We start from the raw sequence: 22,268 nt of genomic DNA on the forward strand, positions 1-22,268 counted from the left end.
TTAAAGCTCATCCCAGACAAATTTCATATTAAAGCCTTCCATTTTCTCCTTGTAAAGTTTGTCAACATTTTCTTTTTGGGCTTCTGTTAAACATTTTCGCCAGTCTCCACTAGTTCCTGAAAAAAAAAAAGAAAAATGTGTCTGTACTGTATAGCTATAAACAAATAAGAAAACACTACTACAATATATAACACTCCCGCCAGAGCTGAGGTGTAATCACAAGGATCTGAGTTTGTGTAAGCCAACAGCAATCTAATTCAGATGCCAAGATAGCCTATAACACCAGATACGTGTTCACGCAATTAAATGCAATTTATTGTCAGCTGTTATCAAAAGAGTTCACTTTGCTTAGTTTAGTGCAACAAGTGTTGGGGAAACCCTTTTTTAACATCAGCCAAGGCCCACAATCAAGAATACAGAACGGCTGGACATGAATACGCATTAGCATTCACTCTTGTTTTTCTTCTAGAACTCCTTCACAGCCGGTGCTTACAATATTATATGCAAAGCTAGAGAACATTTCTCAAATATATCACTGCTGATAGTATAATCTTGAACCATATTTAATAATTAGAACTGTATAACTGTACAAGTCCTCGCTATTTGCATGCTCCATTCTAGATGGAATAAAGGGGTCCAAGCTTTTTGCACTTGCAAAGAAGGCTGTGATGAGTGATAAAGTACATATGTTATATATTGTGTTTGAGTGTGGATGATTGAATGTGTTGTGATAGTGGGAATGTAACCACAAAAAAACCCCAGAAAACAGTAACAGTAATAAAAATCTATGAATTAAAAAATCATTTGTTTTCTGTTTTCCTTTTTATAGTTGCATTGCCAAACATTTGATGTGAATATTGAGTTACACTGTTTTTCTTTTACGATCTGCAAATTACCACAGCAAGATCTTCATTGACAGAGCTGTTTAAACATCAGAACATTGCATTGCTTTTAAAATTGTAAATGTGATAATAACCTTTTGTGGAGGAATTTACTTGATCAAACAGAAAGCACTATTTGTTAATTTGGTAATACATGCTGCTTTCACTCTTTATATATATTTTTTTAACCCCTTCAGGACCGGGATTTTGATACTAAGGTGTCGCTAAAGGACCGGAGCCGTTTTTGTGTTTTTGCCATGTCTTTCTTCAACTGTAATTTCTCTCTTATCAATTGGTGCACCCACACAAATCATATATTGTTTTTTTCAGCACAAGTAGGGCTTTCATTTGAAACCATAGTAAGCTGGGTAGTACATTGTTTTGTTTGAAAAAAACTGGAAAAAGTGGGGGAAAAATGAAAAAACGCATTTTTTTTACAGTTTTGTATACATACAAATTGTACACACATTAAACCAATGGGAAAAAATTATCCCAAATATATTCATTAACTTGTCCTGATTTGGAAACCACCCAACATGGCCAGGATTTTTATCTATTTTGACCAGTATAGGGCAAATATTGCAAGGCATGCATCACGTTTTTGAAATGTAATTTTTTTCAAATTTGGCATGGCAGTCTAGTAACTGCAATAGTTGTCACAGATACTGATTACCCCCCCAAAATTATATGTTTATGAACAGTAGATAAATCAAGGTGTACAACTAGGGTCATTTTGACACTTTTCAAACAGGGATTTTATCGCCAATTGGTGCCAAATTTTGAGGTATTTTTATATTTTTGGGGGTTTTTTTGCATATGTTGCAATGTTGCTTTAGATTTTATATTATATTTTGTATAGAATATGTGCAACTGCAGAACAAAAACACCAAATTGTGTTCACCAACATCCCCCGGTTCCAACAAGGCCTCACATGCATGGTTCATGCATTTTTTGAGGAAGCTATGAGGGCAAAACTGGAACATGCGCATTTTCGTTTTCACATTTGGAATTTTCAGAAATTGGTTTCCTGGGCCCATATCCCATTTGGGACATTTTGGAAGCCCCCTGCTGTAAATTACCCCATAAAAGTATATATTTATGAACAGTAGACAAGTCAAGGTGTTCAACTAGGGTAGTTTTGACAGTTTTCAGCTAGCCTTTTCTTCACTGATGTCTGCCAAAGTTCACGGAAAATTTATTTTATTGCGTTTTTAACAAATACATTTCAATGTTAAAATTTATTTCTTGCACAGCATATGTGCAACAGTGGAAGAAAGCACCACATTTTGTTCACCAACACCCCCCGGTTCCAACAAGGCCTCACATGCATGGTTCATGTATTTTTTGAGGAAGCTATGAGGGCAAAACTGGAACATGTGCATTTACATTTTTTTAAATATTTTTTTTCATCAGATTACTTGTAAGTGACAGGTTTAGGCCGCTGACATCAATCAGGGAGACCGATCAATAATCAGCGACTTAAAATGTCACCGACAAGTGATCAGGTAATAATTATGATTTTTTCATTTTATTAATAATTTGTGGAGACCAAAGAACCCTGTCTCCCTGTCCCTGAAGCTGCCTCTGGCAGCTGGGACACAATCTCCAATAGACTGGAGATTGTAGGGGAGGAGTCTCTCTGATCAGTCCTACAGGACTGATCAGAGGACTTCTGGGGGCTCATTTTTGCTGTTGCTGGTCTGCCTGGGCTTCCAGGCAGACCACCAGCAGCAGAACCCCCTAAAAAACGGGAATTAACCCCTTCAATGCCGCGATCGCGGCATTGAAGGGGTTAACGCTGCACTGACGCTCTCATGGAGCGATCAGGCAGCAGGGGGGTGTTGGATCAGGTCTCCACACTTGTGTGGGGACCCATTCAATACCCCCCCCCTTCCCTGAAGCTGCCTGTGGCAGCTGAAACAGCGATTGCAGATTTTTCTGCAATCGCTGTTTCTGCCTACAAAATCACTCCGTGGGAGTGATCGTGGGCTTGGGGGCGGGCTTAGACAGGCTGTGCTGTCTGCCCAGGAGTCCTGGGCAGACAGCAGCGCCCCCACGATCACCGCGATTGTGGTGATGTGGGGGCATTTTTTGGAGGAGACGTACCTGGTACGTCCCGGTCTACCGGTGACTGTTAACCAGGAAGTACCAGGTACGTCCCGGTACTGAAGGGGTTAAAGTAGATAGGGGTGTTTCTACTTGGTTAAGTGAGCTGTATTTAATTACCCACACCTAATTTTCTTCTGTAGTGCCTGATCACCCCTTTTGACTTACTCAATGTGTAAAATACATTTATAAAATGTATTGTATAATAAATACTCTGTTTTTACAGAAAGGGTACTTCAAATTTTAAGTTGATAAGTATCAAAGGTGTAGGTTGAGCCGGGTTCTGCAGAAACATAACCTCCTTTTTTCTGTAGTATCAACGGTTCTATAATAACAAATTCTGTATTCAGTGGGTTTTCAAGGAACCTAACCCATGCAAACAGCAATTATTGTGTTACCCAATTACAATGGAATCTAGCAGTCAGAATGAATGTTTATGTACTGTATTTACTGCTGCTCCACATTACCCTTTCTCAGGAAATTACTGTTCTTTTCAATGAAGAATTCTGGAGCTTGGCTGTGATTGGACATGCTGTTGTCTTTCATCATCTTAAAGCTGGAATGTTCCACTACTAAGTCTAGAGCTTCTTCGTCCAACTCCTTCCCAAGGAACTTACAGATTTTCATTACTGTGCCTCTATGATCCTAAAATGTATAGACAGCATTTCACTTCAACACATGGAGATATTATGGAGATATTGTGATATTATTACGATACACTATATGGCCAAAAGTATGTGGACATCCCTCCTAATTATTGATTTTAGGTCTTTCAACCACACCCATTGATAAAAGCTATATAAAATCAAGAACATGGACAGCCATCTCGATAGACAAACAATGGCAGTAGAATGGGTAGTAGACAGGAGAGCTCAGTGACTTTAAATGTCGTGCTGTCATAGGATGCCAGCTTTGCCAAAATTAAGTCAGTTCAGGAAATTTCTGCGCTGCTGGATCTGCCCTGGTCCGCTGTGGTAGTCAATGCACATTAACATACCAGGACTGAGTTCAGAAGCAAATCTCAAAATTGCCTGTTCTCTGTAGCATCACTCACTACAAAATTTCAAACTGCCTCTGGAAGCAACATCAGCGCAAGCATCAGCTCTAGATGGATCACACTTCACTATCTGGAAGTCTCATGGACAAATCTAGATTTGGCGGATGCCAGGTAAATGCTACCTATAGGAACTGCATTGTCTACTGTAAAGTTTGGTGGAGTAGGGATAATGGTCAGGCGTTGTGTTTTAGGGTTTGGGCCTCTTAGTTACAGCAAAGAGTAATGTTGATACTAAAACATACAAAGACATTTTACACAATTGTATGGTTCTAACCTTGTGGCACCAGTTTGGGGAAGGCATTTTCGTGTTCCAGCATGATTGTGCCCCATTGCACAAACCAAGGTCAATGAAAGCATGATTTGATGATTTTGGTGTGGAAGGCAGTGACTTGAACACAGCCCTGACTTTAACATTATTGAACATTATTGGGATGAATTGGAATGCCGGTTGCAAGCCATGCCTTCTCGTCAACATCAGTGCCTGACCTCACAAATGCGCATTAGGTTGAATGGCTGAAATCCCACAGGAACACTCCAAAATCATGTGGAAAGCCTTCTCAGAAGAGTGAAGGCTGTTTTAGTTTCGGGGGGGGAGGGTGCAACTTCAAATTAATGTCATTAATGGAATGAAATGTCTAACAAACTCATATAGGTTTCATAGTTAGGTGTCCACCTACTTTTGGTCACTTCATAGTTATGCTTAAGCAATGGCACCATTTTTCTATCCCCTGGTCTACCCACGTTTGGCTGAGGATAATAAGAGTTGTAGTCCACAAAAGCTTATCAGTCTGTTTTTCATAAAAAAAAAAAAATAATAATAATAATAATAATAATAATGGGGTGAGGTTACTTTGCAGGCCGCTGGTGACCTCACAGTAACTGACCCCTGCATGTTCACACAGACCAGCTAATCGAGATTGAATGGCAGGTCACAGGTGTTATGTATTTTTAACACATATAAGGCTATTCGTTCCATACTTTTTTTAAACACAAACATGTAGAAGCTGTCGATTTTCACAAGCTAATCAGCAGTATTCTGTTTTCTTCAAACGGAGCCTCAGCTGCAGCCTTGTAATCTTGTGAGGCTTCTGCCAGGGGATCTAGGAGAAGGCTTAGCAGCGAATGGGTGGCCTAACTTTACTAGACAAATGTTTTATTAGCAGTTGCCTATAATGATCACTATAGGTGATCACTATAGGTGCCACTATGTATAGATAATTGGCATTAAAAGCCCAGTTTTCCAATTATGTACAGGGAATGTAGCTAGCAATTAAAAGGTTAATGTCTATACGTGTGTGCTGCCACAAGTAAAGTCATCAAGTGGCATTTTTAAAATGAAACACCACTCAATTTGCTCAAGGGAAACACTGTTTGCTGATTACCTTTTTCAACTCTTCAAAAGTGATAAACAAAAAATTATTTCTGTCTTTCATCTGCATCCAGCCCTTGATGTGATCAAACCAGGAACCAAATGGCACTGAAAGGAGTACACATAAATAAATTATAGGCAGGTGAGACTCAGTAAGTTATTGGCTTGACATTTTCTAAGAAAACCACTGTTTTGAGGCTGATGAGCTGGCCCTTGGCGCTGTCAGATACCAGACTCGCCTTAAGCTGCATGCATTGAGCTGGACGACTTGAAAGAAAGTCTATGTGAGTGCTAAAACCAAAATCCTTAAGGAGAAAGTATTATAAGGTTGCTCGCTTCTGGCTCGCACTCGTTCACTGCGCCAGGCCAAGCTAGTCATTCTGCTCAATACTGGGCCTCTATATCTATACAGCGTGATAATTTCAAAAATATCTTGCAATTCAGCTAATTAGCTTTGAAAAACAGAAGGCATAAACACATTTCGCACACATGCTAGATAAACAAGTAGCATATTAAAAAATATTACCAGAACTAAATTCTAGGCATGATTTAAAGTTTGTGGGTGGAAGGATTTAACTTCTGCACTGCCCTAGGCCGGACCTAGCGCAGCATCCCAAGCCACCCCCTCGTCGTCGGAGTCTACATAGGTGATCAGGACCCCCAGTATCTTTCTGCTCAATGAGCCAGTTACAGGGGAGATATATGCTATCTTCAGCCGGCCCATTTACACTATAGCACTGCGCCCCTTTAAGACACGGATCCCCTGCATAAAACGCGTTCTAATGCAGACTATGGGGACTGTGCTGGGTCGGCACAGCCTCCATAGTGTAAGTAGGCCAGTTGGGGAGCTCAAACATCTGTAACCGGCCCATTGAGCAAGGAGATAGTAGCGGGCCTGATCACCCAACCTCTTCCTTCTCTCTTCTGATGCGCCTTTATTTGGTTCTCTATAGCGATTAACAGTGCCACAATAATACTTTATGGTATGCAAGCACCATAATTCATTACTACTGCTAGACTATTAGGTAGGAGAGCAGGTTGGGTCCTTGTAACTCGTGTCTACAATCCCTTTATTTGCACCACTTGTACACCCTGAAAACTTAATATATGTGCTTCAGCATACAAAAAGAAGCTAGATTACAGTTTACTCCACATCATGCAAACATGTTTATTAAAATACCTCTTTGCGTCCTAAACCGTATGAATAGTTGGGACAATAATGTCAGATTAATGTCAAAGTAGGGTGCCAATAAAGAAATAAAATAATACATACATTTTTGTATCTAGCAATAGTTTAAAAAAGGAAATCCCTCAATTTTAAATATTCCACTAGATATTTTATTCCTATTTTGCTTTCATAGTTAAAGGTGGAGTGCAGTGGGGCTACATTCTCTGTCCGCTGATTATGTATTTGATTATTTTTAAATTTGAAGTAGACATTTCAGTGACATGCATTATACCCCTTTTATGTAGATGATTAACCCCTTAAGGACAATGGGCGGTCCCTAAACCCATTGAAAACAATTCATTTTGAGCCCGTACATGTACGGGCTTTGTCATTAAGGGGTTAAAAAAGAAAAATATAGATGTTTGTGATTAAGGACAAAATATTGCCAAGAACATGCTTGTCAAGTAAAAACCGTTAAAAGCTACAAATTACCTAATAAAATAATAAATAATTTCAGCTCCATACACACCTGTGCCATTCAGAAAGTCCTCGATTAGTTCATCAAAGCTATGAGGTGTTTTAATCACTGTGGACATAAGAGCAAAATTGTAGAGGGACACCAGTACATCTTTGGGATTACGTGCTGTGTATATGATCTGCAAGCAAAAGAGAAATATAAATTTAAATAATACTGGAGATATTTTATATACCCATGTTCCCATTTGTTTTTTGCAAACAACTTTTCCACAGAATTGGCCAATTGGCGGTGCAATTTTAAAACAACCCTTCCAGTTTACCAAACCACAAAGGAGTAGAGATTTGTGCCTCTTTCAGAAGAGATCTCCATCATGTTCTCCTTTGCCATCTTTACTAAAAGTGCAGCAATTCACTCTGCCACTAGAGGTCTACTTGTCAGTCTAAGCTGAAGTACATCCTTGCATGCTATCACAAAAACAGTGATGGAGAATGGCCATCTTTCTTATATACCTTTATAGTATCTTGCTAGTTAGCGGTATGTGGTCACAGCAGCCATAAAGTCTTTTATTTTTGATATTCAAATATGTTGTATCGTCTTATAAAAATATAAGAGTGCTGTCCTAGGAGTGGTCTGGAAGATCAGATCTGAGCCAGCTTCTGGCTTGGGTACTTCCTATTCTTAGCCCTACCTTGCATAACCTTGTAGAGGGTGGTCTTCAATCGTAATCAGAGGTGTAAGCATTGACATCTATGCTATTTCTAGTACAGATCTAGAATAGTTATGTCCTCTTGTGATGCAGTGTGCCCCATACATCTGTCTCAGAGGGCACAAAATCAGCATCTCTTATATAGGTGGCCCTTGCAGACCCTAGGCTTGGGACTAATTACTCCTACTACTACTGGTATAAAAATGTATCAAATGTATTCATATATTTATTGAAATGAACATACATACCACTATCCCATAATAGCAAGTTAAATGTTTTGCCTTCTGCTTCTAAGAATAAATTTAAAGGGGTTGCGTCGCTTCCCGTCAAGGTCTGCTTCCACCGTGTCATAATCCAGCAATTCATAAATGAAGGGTTGCATGGTCGGCACTCTCTCAAAGCTTTTGCTCCTTTGTCTAGTGATCATCACAACATCTCAATTAGGACGGAAATGTAAACACATTTTGTGTGCAGCAGATGCTGTATGCATGCTGGTAAAGTATTCTAAGCAGGGGCGTACCTAGAGTAATTGGCACCTGGGGCGGATCCTGTATGTGGCACCCCCCCACAAAAACTTTAAAACTGCATAGCTTCTATCGTTATATACTGGCGCAGACATTGAAGGTGGTACAGAATTACTGTTATCATTATATACTGAGGTAGACATTGACGGTGGTACAGCATAACACCTACCACTATATACTGAGGCAGACATTGACGGTGGTACAGCAATACACCTATCACTATATACTAGACTTGCGCATTCGTCTTCGGGCGAACATGAAAATGAGCACGAAGAGGCAGTTTTTTTGTTCGTTCCGAAGACACGCCAAAGAGAATACAGTGCCTGCAAAACGTAGGAGAAGACGAAGACTCACAACCACGAAGATTTGAAGCCGCCAAAATTTCAAACAGGAGTGAGCTGATAGCGTGATGTCACGCTAAGGGTCTCGTCCAATGCCTGTGCTGCTGTTTTTTGAATTCTGAAGGCGCCTTTATAAGACCAGAGCTTGCCTGAGAGATCCATTCATTTTTCGCTGTGACTGCTTTGGCAACACTGCTGTGCTGCATCCGAGCGTTACAGAGAGAGATTGTTCTGTTCTGTGTGAGACTGGTAAGCCTTAGCCTGCCATTTCTCACAGTGTACTCTTCCTCACTTCAGTTCTACTTAATTAATATATTTAATAATAATAATTTGATTAATTTAATAATTTTTTTATTTAATTTGTCATCAACTGTAGTGTATAGTGCTGTTGAGTTGACAGTGCACCCAGTGCCTCAGTGGCATTGGGGTGCCCTTGCTCTGGGCTGGCACTAGTGCTTACTGCCTGTCCTGCTTAAATAAATTAAATAATAGAATTTATAAATAATAATTTAATAGAATAAATAATAATTTAATAGTACATTATAATATTATATATATATATTTGTCAGTCATATATATATTATATACTATAGTATACTAGTGTAGAGTGTACTGTAGACATTCAAGACATCTACTAGTGTCTAATCTAAAATCAGTAATATTAATAATTAATAATTGAATACATTATAAAATTATTTATATATTTGTCAGTTATATATACTATAGTTAGTAATAGTATACTAGTGTAGAATGTACTGTAGACATTCAAGACATCTACTAGTGTCTAATCTAAAATCATTAATTAATATCAATAATTCTATAATTCTTATCTTAATAGTTAATTAAATTAGCTATAAATAAAAGTAATAATATTAATAAATTACTACTAGCGTATAGTTCAGCTAATCTTATTAGTACTGGTGCTGCAGCTCTATAGTTTGTGCTTTGTTTTAGCAACAGCAAGAGACCAAGTCAATTTTTCTTAATTAATAATCTTTCATTTTATTTCATTTGTTTTGCTCACCTCAGTCCATCAGTGAAGTGAACTTGTTGGGCTAGTGAGTGCAGCCGCATAAGTGCTGTGTTTTTTTTTGATCAGCAAGCAGTGACGTTAACTGTTTTGCAAAGATTTTCTCATTTATTTTACATTTTATTTCAATTTTATTAAAAGTACCCTTAGTGTTTTGCTCACCTCAGTCCATCAGTGAAGTGAACTTGTTGGGCTAGTGAGTGCAGCCGCATAAGTGCTGTGTGTTTCAGCAAGCAGTGAAGCTAACTGTTTTGCTGTGACATTTTATTTTATTTCTAATTTCTTTTCAAGAAAAATTGACTGTGTGACGACAACAACTGTACTAAGCAAAGCTTCAAGCTAATAGCTGTAGTACTAAAATAATTCTAATCTTTAATCTTCTTAATCTATAATATATAATATAATATAAATTCTAATCCATAATCTATAATATATATAAGTAATTCTTTCTAATTCATAAACTATAGTCTATCTATAATCCCTAATATAAGTAATTCTAATCTATTAATAATATAATATTATAAATAACTTAACCTCACTTTAGCTTAGTGGGCTTGAGAGCGTCTGCCTAGAGTTAGACTAGAATACTAATATAGCTTTAGGTTTAGCATAGTAGTAGGATAGGCTCTTAGGCCCGTGTAAATTCAAAGTCTTTAATTTTTTTATCCCCCCCCTTTTTTTTTTTTTTTTTTTTAAGTTTTTTTAAACACTACACTACACACAACACACACAACACTCCATCTACCACCAGCACCACCACCAGTTCTAAGATGCAGTCTTTGCGTCAGTCTAGTCGGCCAAGTAGGCCAAGCTCTCGCTTATCATTTGGGGAAGCATTGCTTGAAGGATCATCAAGTAAAGGAATGTTGAATGTTGAAAATGTTGAAGAAGGGTGCTATGGAAAGTGTAAACATTGTGGGAAGCTAATAAGCAGAGGGAAAGTGTCTGGCCATTTTACCAGTGCTAGCATGAAGCATCACCTCAGCACTCAACACAACGCTGTGCTATTGGGGAAAGATGCAGAAGTAAAACTTAGTGCAGGCAGCATAGCTGGTGGCCGTGGAAAACCCCAACAGCTGCTTCTTCTGAGACAATAGCAGCAGCAGCAGCAGCAGCAGCAGCTAGTGCTGGCAGCCAGAGACCAAGGCAGGTTGGAGCACTGCATGTCCAGCCCACCCTGGAACAATTTGTGGCATTCCAATCCAAAAGGTCAATGCCCAAACAGCAGGCCAATAAAGTAACGCGACTGATTGGTCAGTTCATTGCTGTTGGAGGGGCATCCTTCTCTATGATCGAAGGGGAGCCTTTCAAACAATTGATGGCGGCTGTGGCTCCACAGTATACAGTTCCGTCATGTTCCACTTTCAGCAGGAACATTGTCCCCTCATTGTATCGGTCCTGTGTTGCAGCAGTGAAAGAGGAGCTTTCCAAGGCTGCTGGTCAGTGTGTTCATTTCACTACAGATTTGTTGAGTGCACCTAGCGGCCAGCATGCCTTTCTTTCTTTGACAGCACACTGGTGGCAGTCCGGTGTGTCTAAGGAAGCTGCTGCAGCAGGCTACCGATCTTTCCTTCTCCATGCAGAAGTGATGGATGAAAAGCACACTTCCCAAAATATTCTGCATGCAATGAGGAAAATGTTTGGGTGGGAGCAGAGGCGGGTTGGTTTTGTGGTAACTGACGGAGGTGCCAATATGGTGAAAGCGCTGCGAGATGGTCATATTGTTGATGTGCGCTGTGCAGCCCACATCATCCATCTTGTAGTGAAGGCAGCAATGTCAGAAGGAACTAATGTGGTAGCAGTAGTTCTGTCCTGCTGCAGAAAGATCACTGGGCACTTTCACCATAGTGTTAAGGCTAGCCAACTTTTGAGGGAAGAGCAAGAGAGGTCAGGTCTTCCCGTACACTGCCTACGTCAGGATGTCAGTACACGGTGGAACTCCACGTTAGACATGCTGGAGAGGATTTTGGAGCAGCAGAGGGCAATCCATAATCTTGCCTCAGAGCACAATATTGGGATTACATCTCCATTGAATAGGGAGGATTGGACAGTGATCGCCCAGCTAGTGGCATACCTTAAACCATACAGGGATGCCACAGAAAATTTAAGCTCAAACACTGCCAGTCTGGCCCAGGTAATCCCAGTGTTCTCCCATCTAGGCACCAAGATGGATGTGTTCCTTGAAAACTGTGAGGCTGTTCAAGGTGGCACTCTACATCCTGACGTAGCAGCCATAGTCAGGAAGCTGAAGGATCTGCTAAAAGTACACCTTTGCAAACGCATGGAAGAGAGTCCCGAAATGATGCTAGCGTGCCTTTGCGATCCAAGAATTAAGGGAAAGCTAGCTTTGAAATTTAATGTTCTCAGTAGCTACCGGGAGCAATTGGTCAACAAGTTGCGTGACTGGCAGCGTAAAATGGGAATGCTGTCCGAGGAGGGAGAGGTGCAGGAGGAGGAAGAGATGATGTGGTCTGCTACTCCTAGCAGCAGCATCAGCAGCAGTGCCACAAGCATCACAACAACACAGCTGAGTGGAGCAGCTGCGTTTTGGGAAGAGGCACTTGGGAGTATAGTTGGACCATCTGACAGAGCTAGCAGCAGAAAGGAGAGTAGTGCTGCTGAAATGGTCAAACTTTAGCTCTGTGAAGTTCCTTCTGCGCCTAATGTTGATCCTCTTAGCTACTGGGATGAAAAGAAGAGTGTGTGGCCTGCACTCTCATGGGTTGCGCAGCAGCTTCTATCATGTCCGCCAACCACTGTTCAAAGTGAGCGCGTGTTTTCTATGACTGGAAACATACTGAGTCCACAGCGCTCACGCATGGCACCTCATCTGATGGAGCAGATTGCCTTTCTTAAATTCAATCTGCCCAAGTTGGGTTACCCAGCTCTTAGCTTGGAAAGTTAATTTTTTCTCTCTGTAATGTTTAAGGTAGTTTCTCCCCCTGGTTGCATGTGTTTGTGGTGTGGCAACGTCTGCTACCTCCGGCGGTGTAGCCAATTTACGCTAGGGCCTAGTGTCTGAGTTCTGGAAGTCCGCTCCCAAACGCCATGGACTGACAGACTTTCATGCTTTGCCCTGGGGTGAAACAGGTGAGCGGGTCGTCAGTTGCCCACTCATTCACCTTTTTCTGTTTCCAACGCTGCTGCTGGTGGTGGTGCCAGCATCTTTTGCCAGTTCGCTTCCTGGCTGAAATCATGCCTCAAATGTCCCTAATGGAAAGGGTAGTTTCTCCCCCTGGTTCCAATTGCTGCGGTGTGGCAATGCCTGCTACCTCCGCCGGTGTAGCCAATTTACGCTAGGGCCTAGTGTCTGAGTTCTGTAAATCCGCTCCCAAACGCCAAGGACTGACAGTGTTCGGATGCTTTTCCCTGGGGTGAAACAGGTGAGCGGGTCGCCAATTGCCCACTCATTCGCCTTTCCCAATTCTGCTGCTGGTGGTGCCAGCGTCTCTTCTCTGCCAGTTCGCTTCCTGGCTAGTGTCATGCCTCAAATGTCCGTAATGGTAAGGGCAGTTTCTCCCCCCTGGCTGCGTCTGTTTGCGGTGTGGCAACGCCTGCTACCTCCGCCGGTGTAGCCAGCTTATGCTAGGGCCTAGTGTCTGAGTTCTGGAAGTCTGCTCCCAAACGCCAAGGACTGACAGTGTTTGGATGCTTTGCTCTGGGGTGGAACAGGTGAGCGGGTCGTCAATTGCCCACTCATTCGCCTTTCCCAATGCTGCTGCTGCTGCTGCTGCTGGTGGTGCCAGCGTCTCTTCAATGCCAGTTCCCTTCCTGGCTAGTGTCATGCCTTAAATGTCCCTAATGTTAAGGGCAGTTTCTCCCCCCTGGCTGCGTCTGTTTGCGGTGTGGCAACGCCTGCTACCTCCGCCGGTGTAGCCAGCTTACGCTAGGGCCTTGTGTCTGAATTCTGGAAGTCCGCTCCCAAACGCCAAGGACTGACAGTGTTTGGATGCTTTGCTCTGGGGTGGAACAGGTGAGTGGGTCGCCAATTGCCCACTCAGTCGCCTTTTCCATTTTTCAATGCTGCTGGTGGTGCCAGCATCTCTTCTCTGCCAGTTCGCTTCCTGGCTAGAGTCATGCCCAAAATGTCCCTAATGGTAAGGGCAGTTTCTCCCCCCTGGCTGCCTCTGTCTGCGGTGTGGCAACGCCTGCTACCTCCGCCGGAGTGGCCAGCTTACGCTAGGGCCTAGTGTCTGAGCTCTGGAAGTCTGCTGCCAAACGTCTAAGACTGACAGTGTTTGGGTGCTTTGCCCTGGGGTGAAACAGGTGAGTCGGTCGCCAATTGCCCACTCATTCGCCTTTTCCATTTACTTTTCTATTTCCATTTCATTATTTTCCTTCTGATACACAACCAACCAAACATAACACACACAATAACACAAATAACACAGTGACATAACACATAACACACATAACACAGTGACATAACACATAACACACATAACACACACACACGTACAATGCACAAATCCCAAGGACCTTTCCTCTTGTTATTTGTCCTGGCCTTCACTTCTACACTCACTAGCATTAACGCTATAACTCACACTTCATCCTATAAAATTTTTCCATCCACATACCTGCCAACAGACCCAACTTTTTCAGGGACAGTCCTGCTTTTTTCCAGTCCTGTCCCATCTAATTTAGCTAAACTAGGTATGCAAATACACGTAGGTAGTTATAGCTCGGTAGGTAGCACTAGTATATAAAGTACATTAAATAAATATAATAAAGTACTAAATAATAAATCTAACTTTAAAATACATTTAAATAAACCCCTATTTTTTTTTTAAAAAACCCATTAAAATTAAATTATTATTTAGACATAATACATCTTTAACCAAACCAGTGCACTGCTACTAATCTTAAACATAACCGTACATTAACCCTAAGCTATTTTTTAGTTCATTTTTCCATCCGCATACCTGCCAACACACCCAAGATTTTGGTGGACAGTCCTGCTTTTTTCCAGTCCTGTCCAGTAAAAGTTGGGTGGTTGCAAAGTATGCCATTGTAAATAGGTAGCAAATGTTAGGCATGTATTACAAGTGGTCCAAAATCAATTTAAAAATGTAAAATAATCCCTATTCTTTTATTAAACATCTATGGATGTGTGACTGTGTATGATAAAAAGGAGGCCGAATTCCTTGGAGCATTTGTCTAGGTCATTTTGTGTACAGTACACCTCGGTATGTGTGTGCAACTCTATTGGTCGTTTCGGCAGGGGGCTCGCCTGCCATCAACGAATGAAGTGCGTTCTGCAATTCACTCGTTGATGCCAGACCAGCCCCCTGCCGAAACGACCAATAGAGTTGCACACACGTACCTTCACGGCAGTAGCTGCTGCTCCGATCTGTTGTTAACCCCGTATTAACCCCTGCTAGGCAACTGGGAGGGAAATGAAGATCAAACGAGCACGAAGAATGGCCACGAATATTCGCCCGAAGAGAAGACAGGAACGGGCGAATATTCGCGGATATGAAGATTTTTTTCCCCCCGAAGACGAGCACGAAGACGGGGGTACAGCATAACACCTAACACTATATACTGAGGCAGACATTGACAGTGGTACAGCGTAATCCCTATCACTATACATTGAGCCAGACACTGATAATAGTGCAGCATAACTCCTATCACTACTACTATATACTAAGCCAAACATTGATGTGGTGAAGGCCTACCACTTCATTGTCTGGCTTAGGGATGCACCGAAACAAAAATTCTGGACTGAAACCGAAAATCCAGCATTTACCTGTCCGAAACCAAATATCTCACACTTTTATTTAAAGTAAGTAACACAGCAAAATAGGACAAAAAAATTCAATAACAATATTAATATATTATATATATATATATATATGATTGTTAACAGCAATCACACTCCTATCATGCCCAGCCATACCCAGATTCCAGCAAGTACTAGCTGACTTGCCATGATAGGAGTGTGATTGCTGTTAGCAATCATATATATATATAAATATTGTTATTATTATTGTTCACATGTAAACTCAGCACTGGAGGCATAGAATCAGACAAATCCCGTATTTGCAGGTATACAATAATAATGTATGGAAACATAGCAAGAGATAAAGCTACAGGCATAGATGATAGGTTGCACAACCCAAAGCCAGCTCTGGCATCTACACTGCCCACATAGAACCTGACCAGCACCCAGATTACACACATAGGATTTACCATCTTTGTCCCCAAACAGCCCAGCACAAGTTAACTTTGTCCCCAAACAGCCCGGCCTGTGCCATCTTTGTCCCATAAACACCCTGCTTGTGCCATCTTTGCCTTTCCACAAATCAATTATACACCTATCTATCATACACACAAACACTTTAACAGTCACTCACTAATTCACACTTTCATTCACATAATCAATTCACACAATCATTTATTCTCTCTCATTCACACAAATTTACACATTCATTAATGCATTCTCACAAAGTCATTAATTATCCCCCTCGTTCAGACAATTCATCCACACATTCATTCATTCTCTCACTCATTCTCACTATCTACCTTTCCCCCTTTTCTACCCCTTCTCACTATCTACCCCCTCTCCCTCCCTTCTCACTATCCCCCTCCCTTCTCACTATCCCCCTCCCTTCTCACTATCTACCCCTTCGCTTCTCACTATCTATCCCCTCCCTTCTCACTATCTACCCCCTCCCTCTCCTCTATCTACCCACCTCTATCTACCCCCCTCTCCCTCCCTTCTCACTATCTACCCCCCTCCACCTCCCTTCTCACTATCTACCCCCCCTCCACCTCCCTTCTCACTATCTACCCCCTCTCCTCTGTCTACCCCCTCCCTCCCTTCTCACTATCTACCCCCCTCCGCCTCCCTTCCTCCCTTCTCACTATCTACCCTCCCCCTTTGTAGTTAAAGGTTTTGGACTTACCATCCAGAAGTCCTGCGGTAGGAGCACGATGCCTCCGTCTTCCTGCTCTGCCGCTGCTTCCTGCTCTGCCGCTGCGCTGCTTCACTGCTGAGCGCCGAAATATGACGTCATATTTCGGCGCTCAGCATGACATGCCGGCACCGCAACGGAGTTAGAGGCCTCGCGAAGGAGACTGAGGGGCGCCGAGCGGTTGCTAGGCGCCCCTCTCTCTCCTCCGTGTAAAAAAAAAAAAGTGACAAGGCTGCCAGGGATCCGGGACATGTGGTCACCCTAGCCCTTGGCACCCCCCTGACAAGCGGCACCCGGGGCGGACCACCCCCCACTAGGTACGCTACTGATTCTACGCTCTTACATTATCCACCTAGGGAGAGTTCACTTCAATTTAACTCCAGACAATGACTAAAATTGCTTTGTGGCAGAGTGCATTCTCCTGCTGAAAGAGGCCAATGCCATCAGGGTGTTCATGGTCTGTAACAATGCTTAGGTAGGTGGTACGTATCAAATCAACATCCACATGAATGGCAGGACCAACACTGCCTCCGCTGGCTTGCCTTCCCATAGTGCATCCTGGTGCCATGTGTTCTCCAGGAAAGCGACGCACGCATACCCGGCCATCCACATGATGTAAAATAAAACGTGATTCATCAGACCAGGCTGCCTTCTTCCATTGCTCAGTGGTCCAGTTCTTATGCTCATGTTCCCATTGTAGGAGCTTTTGGCAGGGGTCAGCATGGGCACCCTGAATGGACTGCGTCAACGCAGCCCCATACTCAACAAACTGCGATGCACTTCATGTTCTGATACCATTCTATCCTGTCAGTGGTCATAATGTTATGGCGTATCGTTGCATATGATTTAAGCTAACATGTATATAGCAAGTGCAATATATAGTATATTTCCTTATTGCAATAAGGAAGTATGTTTAACATAGCAGGATGGTAATATTATCTAAATAAAGTTGTAGGTGGATGTTCAAATTATGAAAACCGTTAATATTAAACATAATGTAATGATAGTTCCAATAATACCAGATTGTAAATCCAGAAATATTCTTACCTTTGCTTTGGAAGTAAAAAAGGATTTTGGAAAAAACTGAATGGGTAAATGAGAGGAGAAATAACGAGGGGATGTTTGATGATCAGCAAATTGGCCAGCATAACCACTAATCTCAAACCAGGGTATTCTTTCCCAGTTAGGTACCTTTTGGCACCAAGATGGGTCGCCATTGGAACGTATAAGGCTCAGGATCTCTACCATCCAATGGGTTCCTTCGAACAAAATGAAAAGAACACAGTAATACAAAGAGCTATTGCAATATACAAATGGATTCATTACCAGAAGTGTGCGGGTTTCATTCAAAATAATACATAATTTGCAAGGAATTAGATTTTTTTGAATTGTCCAAATCTACAACCATTTCTGGCATACATTTTTTTTACCTTGATTCTTAATGGTGTAAAATGAAACAAATGTAGATGTTAAAAACACTGTTACATTTTATACTCAAAGAAGTTAGGCCCATCATATGCACACTTTTCAAAAAGGATTGTGGTAGAACCGGGGGTGAGAATACCATGTGTAAAAATAAAGAAAGTTTGGGATTATCATAGATTTGTCTGGAATTAAAACTAAAAATGGTGCTTTTTAGAAAAACACCAAGCGCACAATAATTGTGTAAACGATATTAGATAAAGAGTCCGACATAATGAATCCACTGAACTAGTATATGAACATATGCAACAGTTAAAGGGAATATATGTATCTATGTTTTTGTATTTCTAGTGCATGGTATTTGTATGTGCTTATCTCTATGTGTATTTGCCTGTTTCATAATGTATATGAGGTGAGAAGAAATATTATGTTTACGAGAACCCACTCGTCTGCATTCAAGTCTCTCCTTATCTAGATGGAGGGCTACTCACTGGTTTCTATCAGTTTCCAACTTTATAAGCATATGTTTCAAGATGGCAGGTTCCAGCAGTTGCTGTCAGCTACTTAGACTTTCCCTTTCATCAATTCCTCGTGAAAAATAAACCCTTACTTCCATGATTTACAAGTAAATGCTATTACTATTATTATTAGTATTAGTATTAACATATAATAGAATATAACATAATATAATATAAAGCCAGGTTAACATTTTTTCTACATGACTCTTGGGTAAAACATAACCAGAGAAAGGACTAAGGCTGTTTTTTCTTAATACTTTTATTTAAGGACTGGAGGTTTTTTGCACTTTTGTTATCTTGCATTTAATCATAATTTTCTCCCATCTTATTTTGTTTAAGCACACAAATTACATGTTTTTTTCCCCTCAGGACAATTGGCCTTTATTTGGCAACCATTTATAAATATATAAACCGTTATTTAGCATAAAATCTCCAAAATGGAAGAAATTATGAAGAAATGCAAAATTTTTCCACAGTTTCACCTATAAAAACTATACATAGCTAATGGAAATGAGAAAAAAACAACCCAAAATATATTTAGGTATTTGTCTTGATTTCGGAAACACCTCCTGAGATACAGGAGCATAGCAATGATTGTGATTTGGTCCCGACAAGTTTGTGGGGACTGAAGACACAGGCATTGACCCCTTAAATGCCACAGTTAAATGGGTCAACGCTACACAATTGCTCTTATGGAAGATTGTGCACTGGGGGGGTCAGGGCTGGTCCCTATACTTTGTCCCTGGGTGGTCACGGCTCTATTCCTGAAGATGCTTCTGAAAATTTGCAGGGTTAATTGGGAGGGGTCTGGGGAGGCTCAATTTCCAGACAGCAACTTTATTAAGCAATTAATTATATACTTTTAGTTTATGCATCACATGTACTGTAGGGTCACTGGCGTAACTACAGGGGTCCCAGTGGTCGCTCTAGTGGGCCTGGTGCGACCCCTCCAACTCCATCTTCCTGTCTCCTCATACCATTTAAAATTGTTTAGAAAGAGCCCTTCCGACCTGGACCGCACCAATCCAGGTTGGAAGGGCCCTTTCTAAACTATTTTGACCCGGCATTTTGGAGAGGAGCGAGGGCCAGGGCTCCACTCCACAGTTTACTTCCAGGGGGTAAGGAGTCCAGTCCGGGTGTTCTGGATCTCCCAGGCGGGTCATCACCTGTTGGCAATGAGCAGCAGGAGGTAGCTTCAAAGTTGCCTGTGAGGGATTCAGTAGGGGGGATCCAAGCAGTGTGTAAGACTGCATTTATCTCCACAAGCGTTTACAGGAATATTTCTTGAGAAGAAAAGGTCTGTGCTACATTTTGTTTTTGTTGGCAGAGGGTGAGCCGTCCAACTATAGTCAGCTTCAATTGTTAGTGCTCAGAGAGCAAGGCTTTTCTTCTGTTTGTTTTGCATTTATGTTGTGTTTGCCAGACCTTTTTAATAAAGAGGACTATACCTTCTACAGCTATAAAACTTTGTGTGGTATTTCCATCCCTAAGACTGTGTGGTTATATGATCTCAGCTCACAATGTGTAATTGTGTTAGTGTGTGTGAGCATGGATGTGTAATTGTGTTAGTGTGTGTGTGAGCATGGATGTGTAATTGCGTTAGTGTGTGTGAGCATGGATGTGTAAGTTGGGTGAGATGGAGTGTATGTTAGTGAGTATGAAGTGTGTGTAGTTTGTGTTTTTTCATGTGTTTTATGTTGTATTATAGAAATTATTAAGTATTTTGAACATGTTAAAAGATCTAGGGATAGGCCAGATTTTCACTTTGCTTATTACTCTAATGTTCAAGCAAGATCAATCATAGCTTTAATGACAAACCTACAACATTACCACAAGCATTGATGAGGTAGACATGCCATCCATAATTTCTGCATAATAAAACATGTGCTATATTAAAAACACTTGTGTCCAGGACCCTTAAGTGAAAGGCTTAAAGGGCACACAAACACACAGAAATACATATGGGAGTGGGAACACACGCTCTTTCCACAGTCCGTGTTATGTAATAAAGAACAGTTTTTGCTTATACGTCAAAGAATGCATTAAAGAATATTGCTTTTAAGCCTCCTTAACCTTTTCATCTAATATACTTTGAAGTATGGCATTGTGAATAGAAGGGAGTGCCTATTTAGTAATAAAACTTAGGCTAATATTAAAAGGGTGTGTTTTGAAAATGCTTAGCTTCACCTTTTAAGTCAGGAAATAAAATAACATCTTAATCTTTGATGTTGCTATGATATATTCCCATATTAGTAATGTTTTAATTTTAATCTGGACAGTCCAGGATAAAATAATTAAATTTAATGTTTTCCATTTACCATGAAAGAACAAATTATTATTATTAATTATTGTGTTATATAGCACAACCATATTCCGCAGCACTGTAAAATGGCTAAACAGGATATAAGAAGTAGTATATAACATAATCAACAACAATCTGACAAACAAATTTACTATCTAGAGATTATTTATCTTCAGCCAGTCCTATAAAAAGATTTTGAGAAAAACAACTTTAAATATGACCAAGCATACTGTAAAGAAGAACAACATATATGGCTAACTGTCAGATAGAAAGGCACAGCTTTCATAGTTTTGATTTTTTTCAATTGCTTTCGTTAAACTCAGAACCCAATCTAAAGTCTCATTTATTAAAATGTTGCAAAAAATTTAAAGATAAATGTGAATTAATTTTGTAAATTATAGATTTATCTACACAAATTATGGCCCACTGGTATAACGTGCTGTCTGTTAAAAGACAAAAGCATAGGTCTTATCCCAAAATAATTCAAAATTTACTTGAAAAAAGTAACCTCTATTTTAATATTTTATTATCTTCACCTTCACCCCACTTTGACTGTCACTTATGAGCTGAACAGATACAAACACTTCAAAAACAAAACATTTTATTTAATAACCTGTTATAAATGCTTTTACATTCACACGTGGCCTGTTCATCCAGTGGCTAGCACACGGTAGATTGAAAAACTTTTTTTTTAATATAAAAGTATTTTTTCATTATAGTTACAACTGGCTCAAAGTGTAAGTATATTAAATAAAATGAATGGCAATGAAGATGTTCGCAATCTGTTATTGAAATAATACAAAAAAACACAAATAAATATTTCCTAATTACAAACATTTATTTTTTTTTGCTACATATTGTTATATTATAATTAATTATATTTATGTCCATACCTGATTTAGGGAAAGTAACATTGAAGACATCATCATCACGAACCTGAAAGTCATTTTCAAGGAAATGTAATCGCTCTTCAGAATAAAGCATTGACGCAAAATTAATCCCCTTGTACTGGAAATACTGTGTTTCCATTATGTTGGCAAGAATTAGCAACCCGTAATATATCACTGTAGAATGTAGTCCTGTTTTCAACCTGTTACTCGCATCTGTGAACCGATGGGTTGATTTAGATGTATTTAAGATATTAGTATGCACAGATAATAGGGCAGGCAAAGAGTGCTTCTTCTGTTAGCAGAAGTTAAATTCCACTGTCTAAATGGATTGGGGAATATAAACTTCTATCTACAATGGAGATGAGAGTTAAAAACATTAAGCGAGGCATGCCACGGCAGGTGTTTCTTCATATTAAAGGCAGGGCATGCCTTTAGGCTAAGGCAGTGCGGATTACCTGCAAGCCCAGTTATTCAAAATTCAGGGGGGGGGGTTTCATTTGGTCGAGCTACTCGTTTACTTCATGTGCAGGGGGGAGGGAGGTTTTGTTTTGTCGAAAAA

At 40.6% G+C, this 22,268-nt stretch overlaps 1 protein-coding gene across 1 annotated transcript; it reads right to left on the reverse strand.

Annotated features, from left to right (window-relative positions):
• Window positions 1–21,848, reverse strand: LOC149286333 (sulfotransferase 2B1-like). The gene is made up of 6 exons (XM_089494237.1): window positions 21,713–21,848; window positions 17,625–17,836; window positions 7,111–7,237; window positions 5,427–5,521; window positions 3,455–3,632; window positions 1–116 (listed from the first exon to the last, which is right to left on the reverse strand). Exons 1-6 carry the CDS (start codon window positions 21,846–21,848, stop codon window positions 1–3), a joined length of 864 nt encoding a protein of 287 aa, XP_089350363.1.
• Between the last annotated feature and the right edge of the window lie 420 nt (window positions 21,849–22,268).

Source organism: Sceloporus occidentalis, unplaced genomic scaffold (genome assembly GCF_023333645.1).
Source record: "Sceloporus occidentalis isolate IW3139 unplaced genomic scaffold, rSceOcc1.0.p SCAF_70, whole genome shotgun sequence".
In the NCBI taxonomy this organism is placed as follows: Eukaryota; Metazoa; Chordata; class Lepidosauria; order Squamata; family Phrynosomatidae; genus Sceloporus; species Sceloporus occidentalis.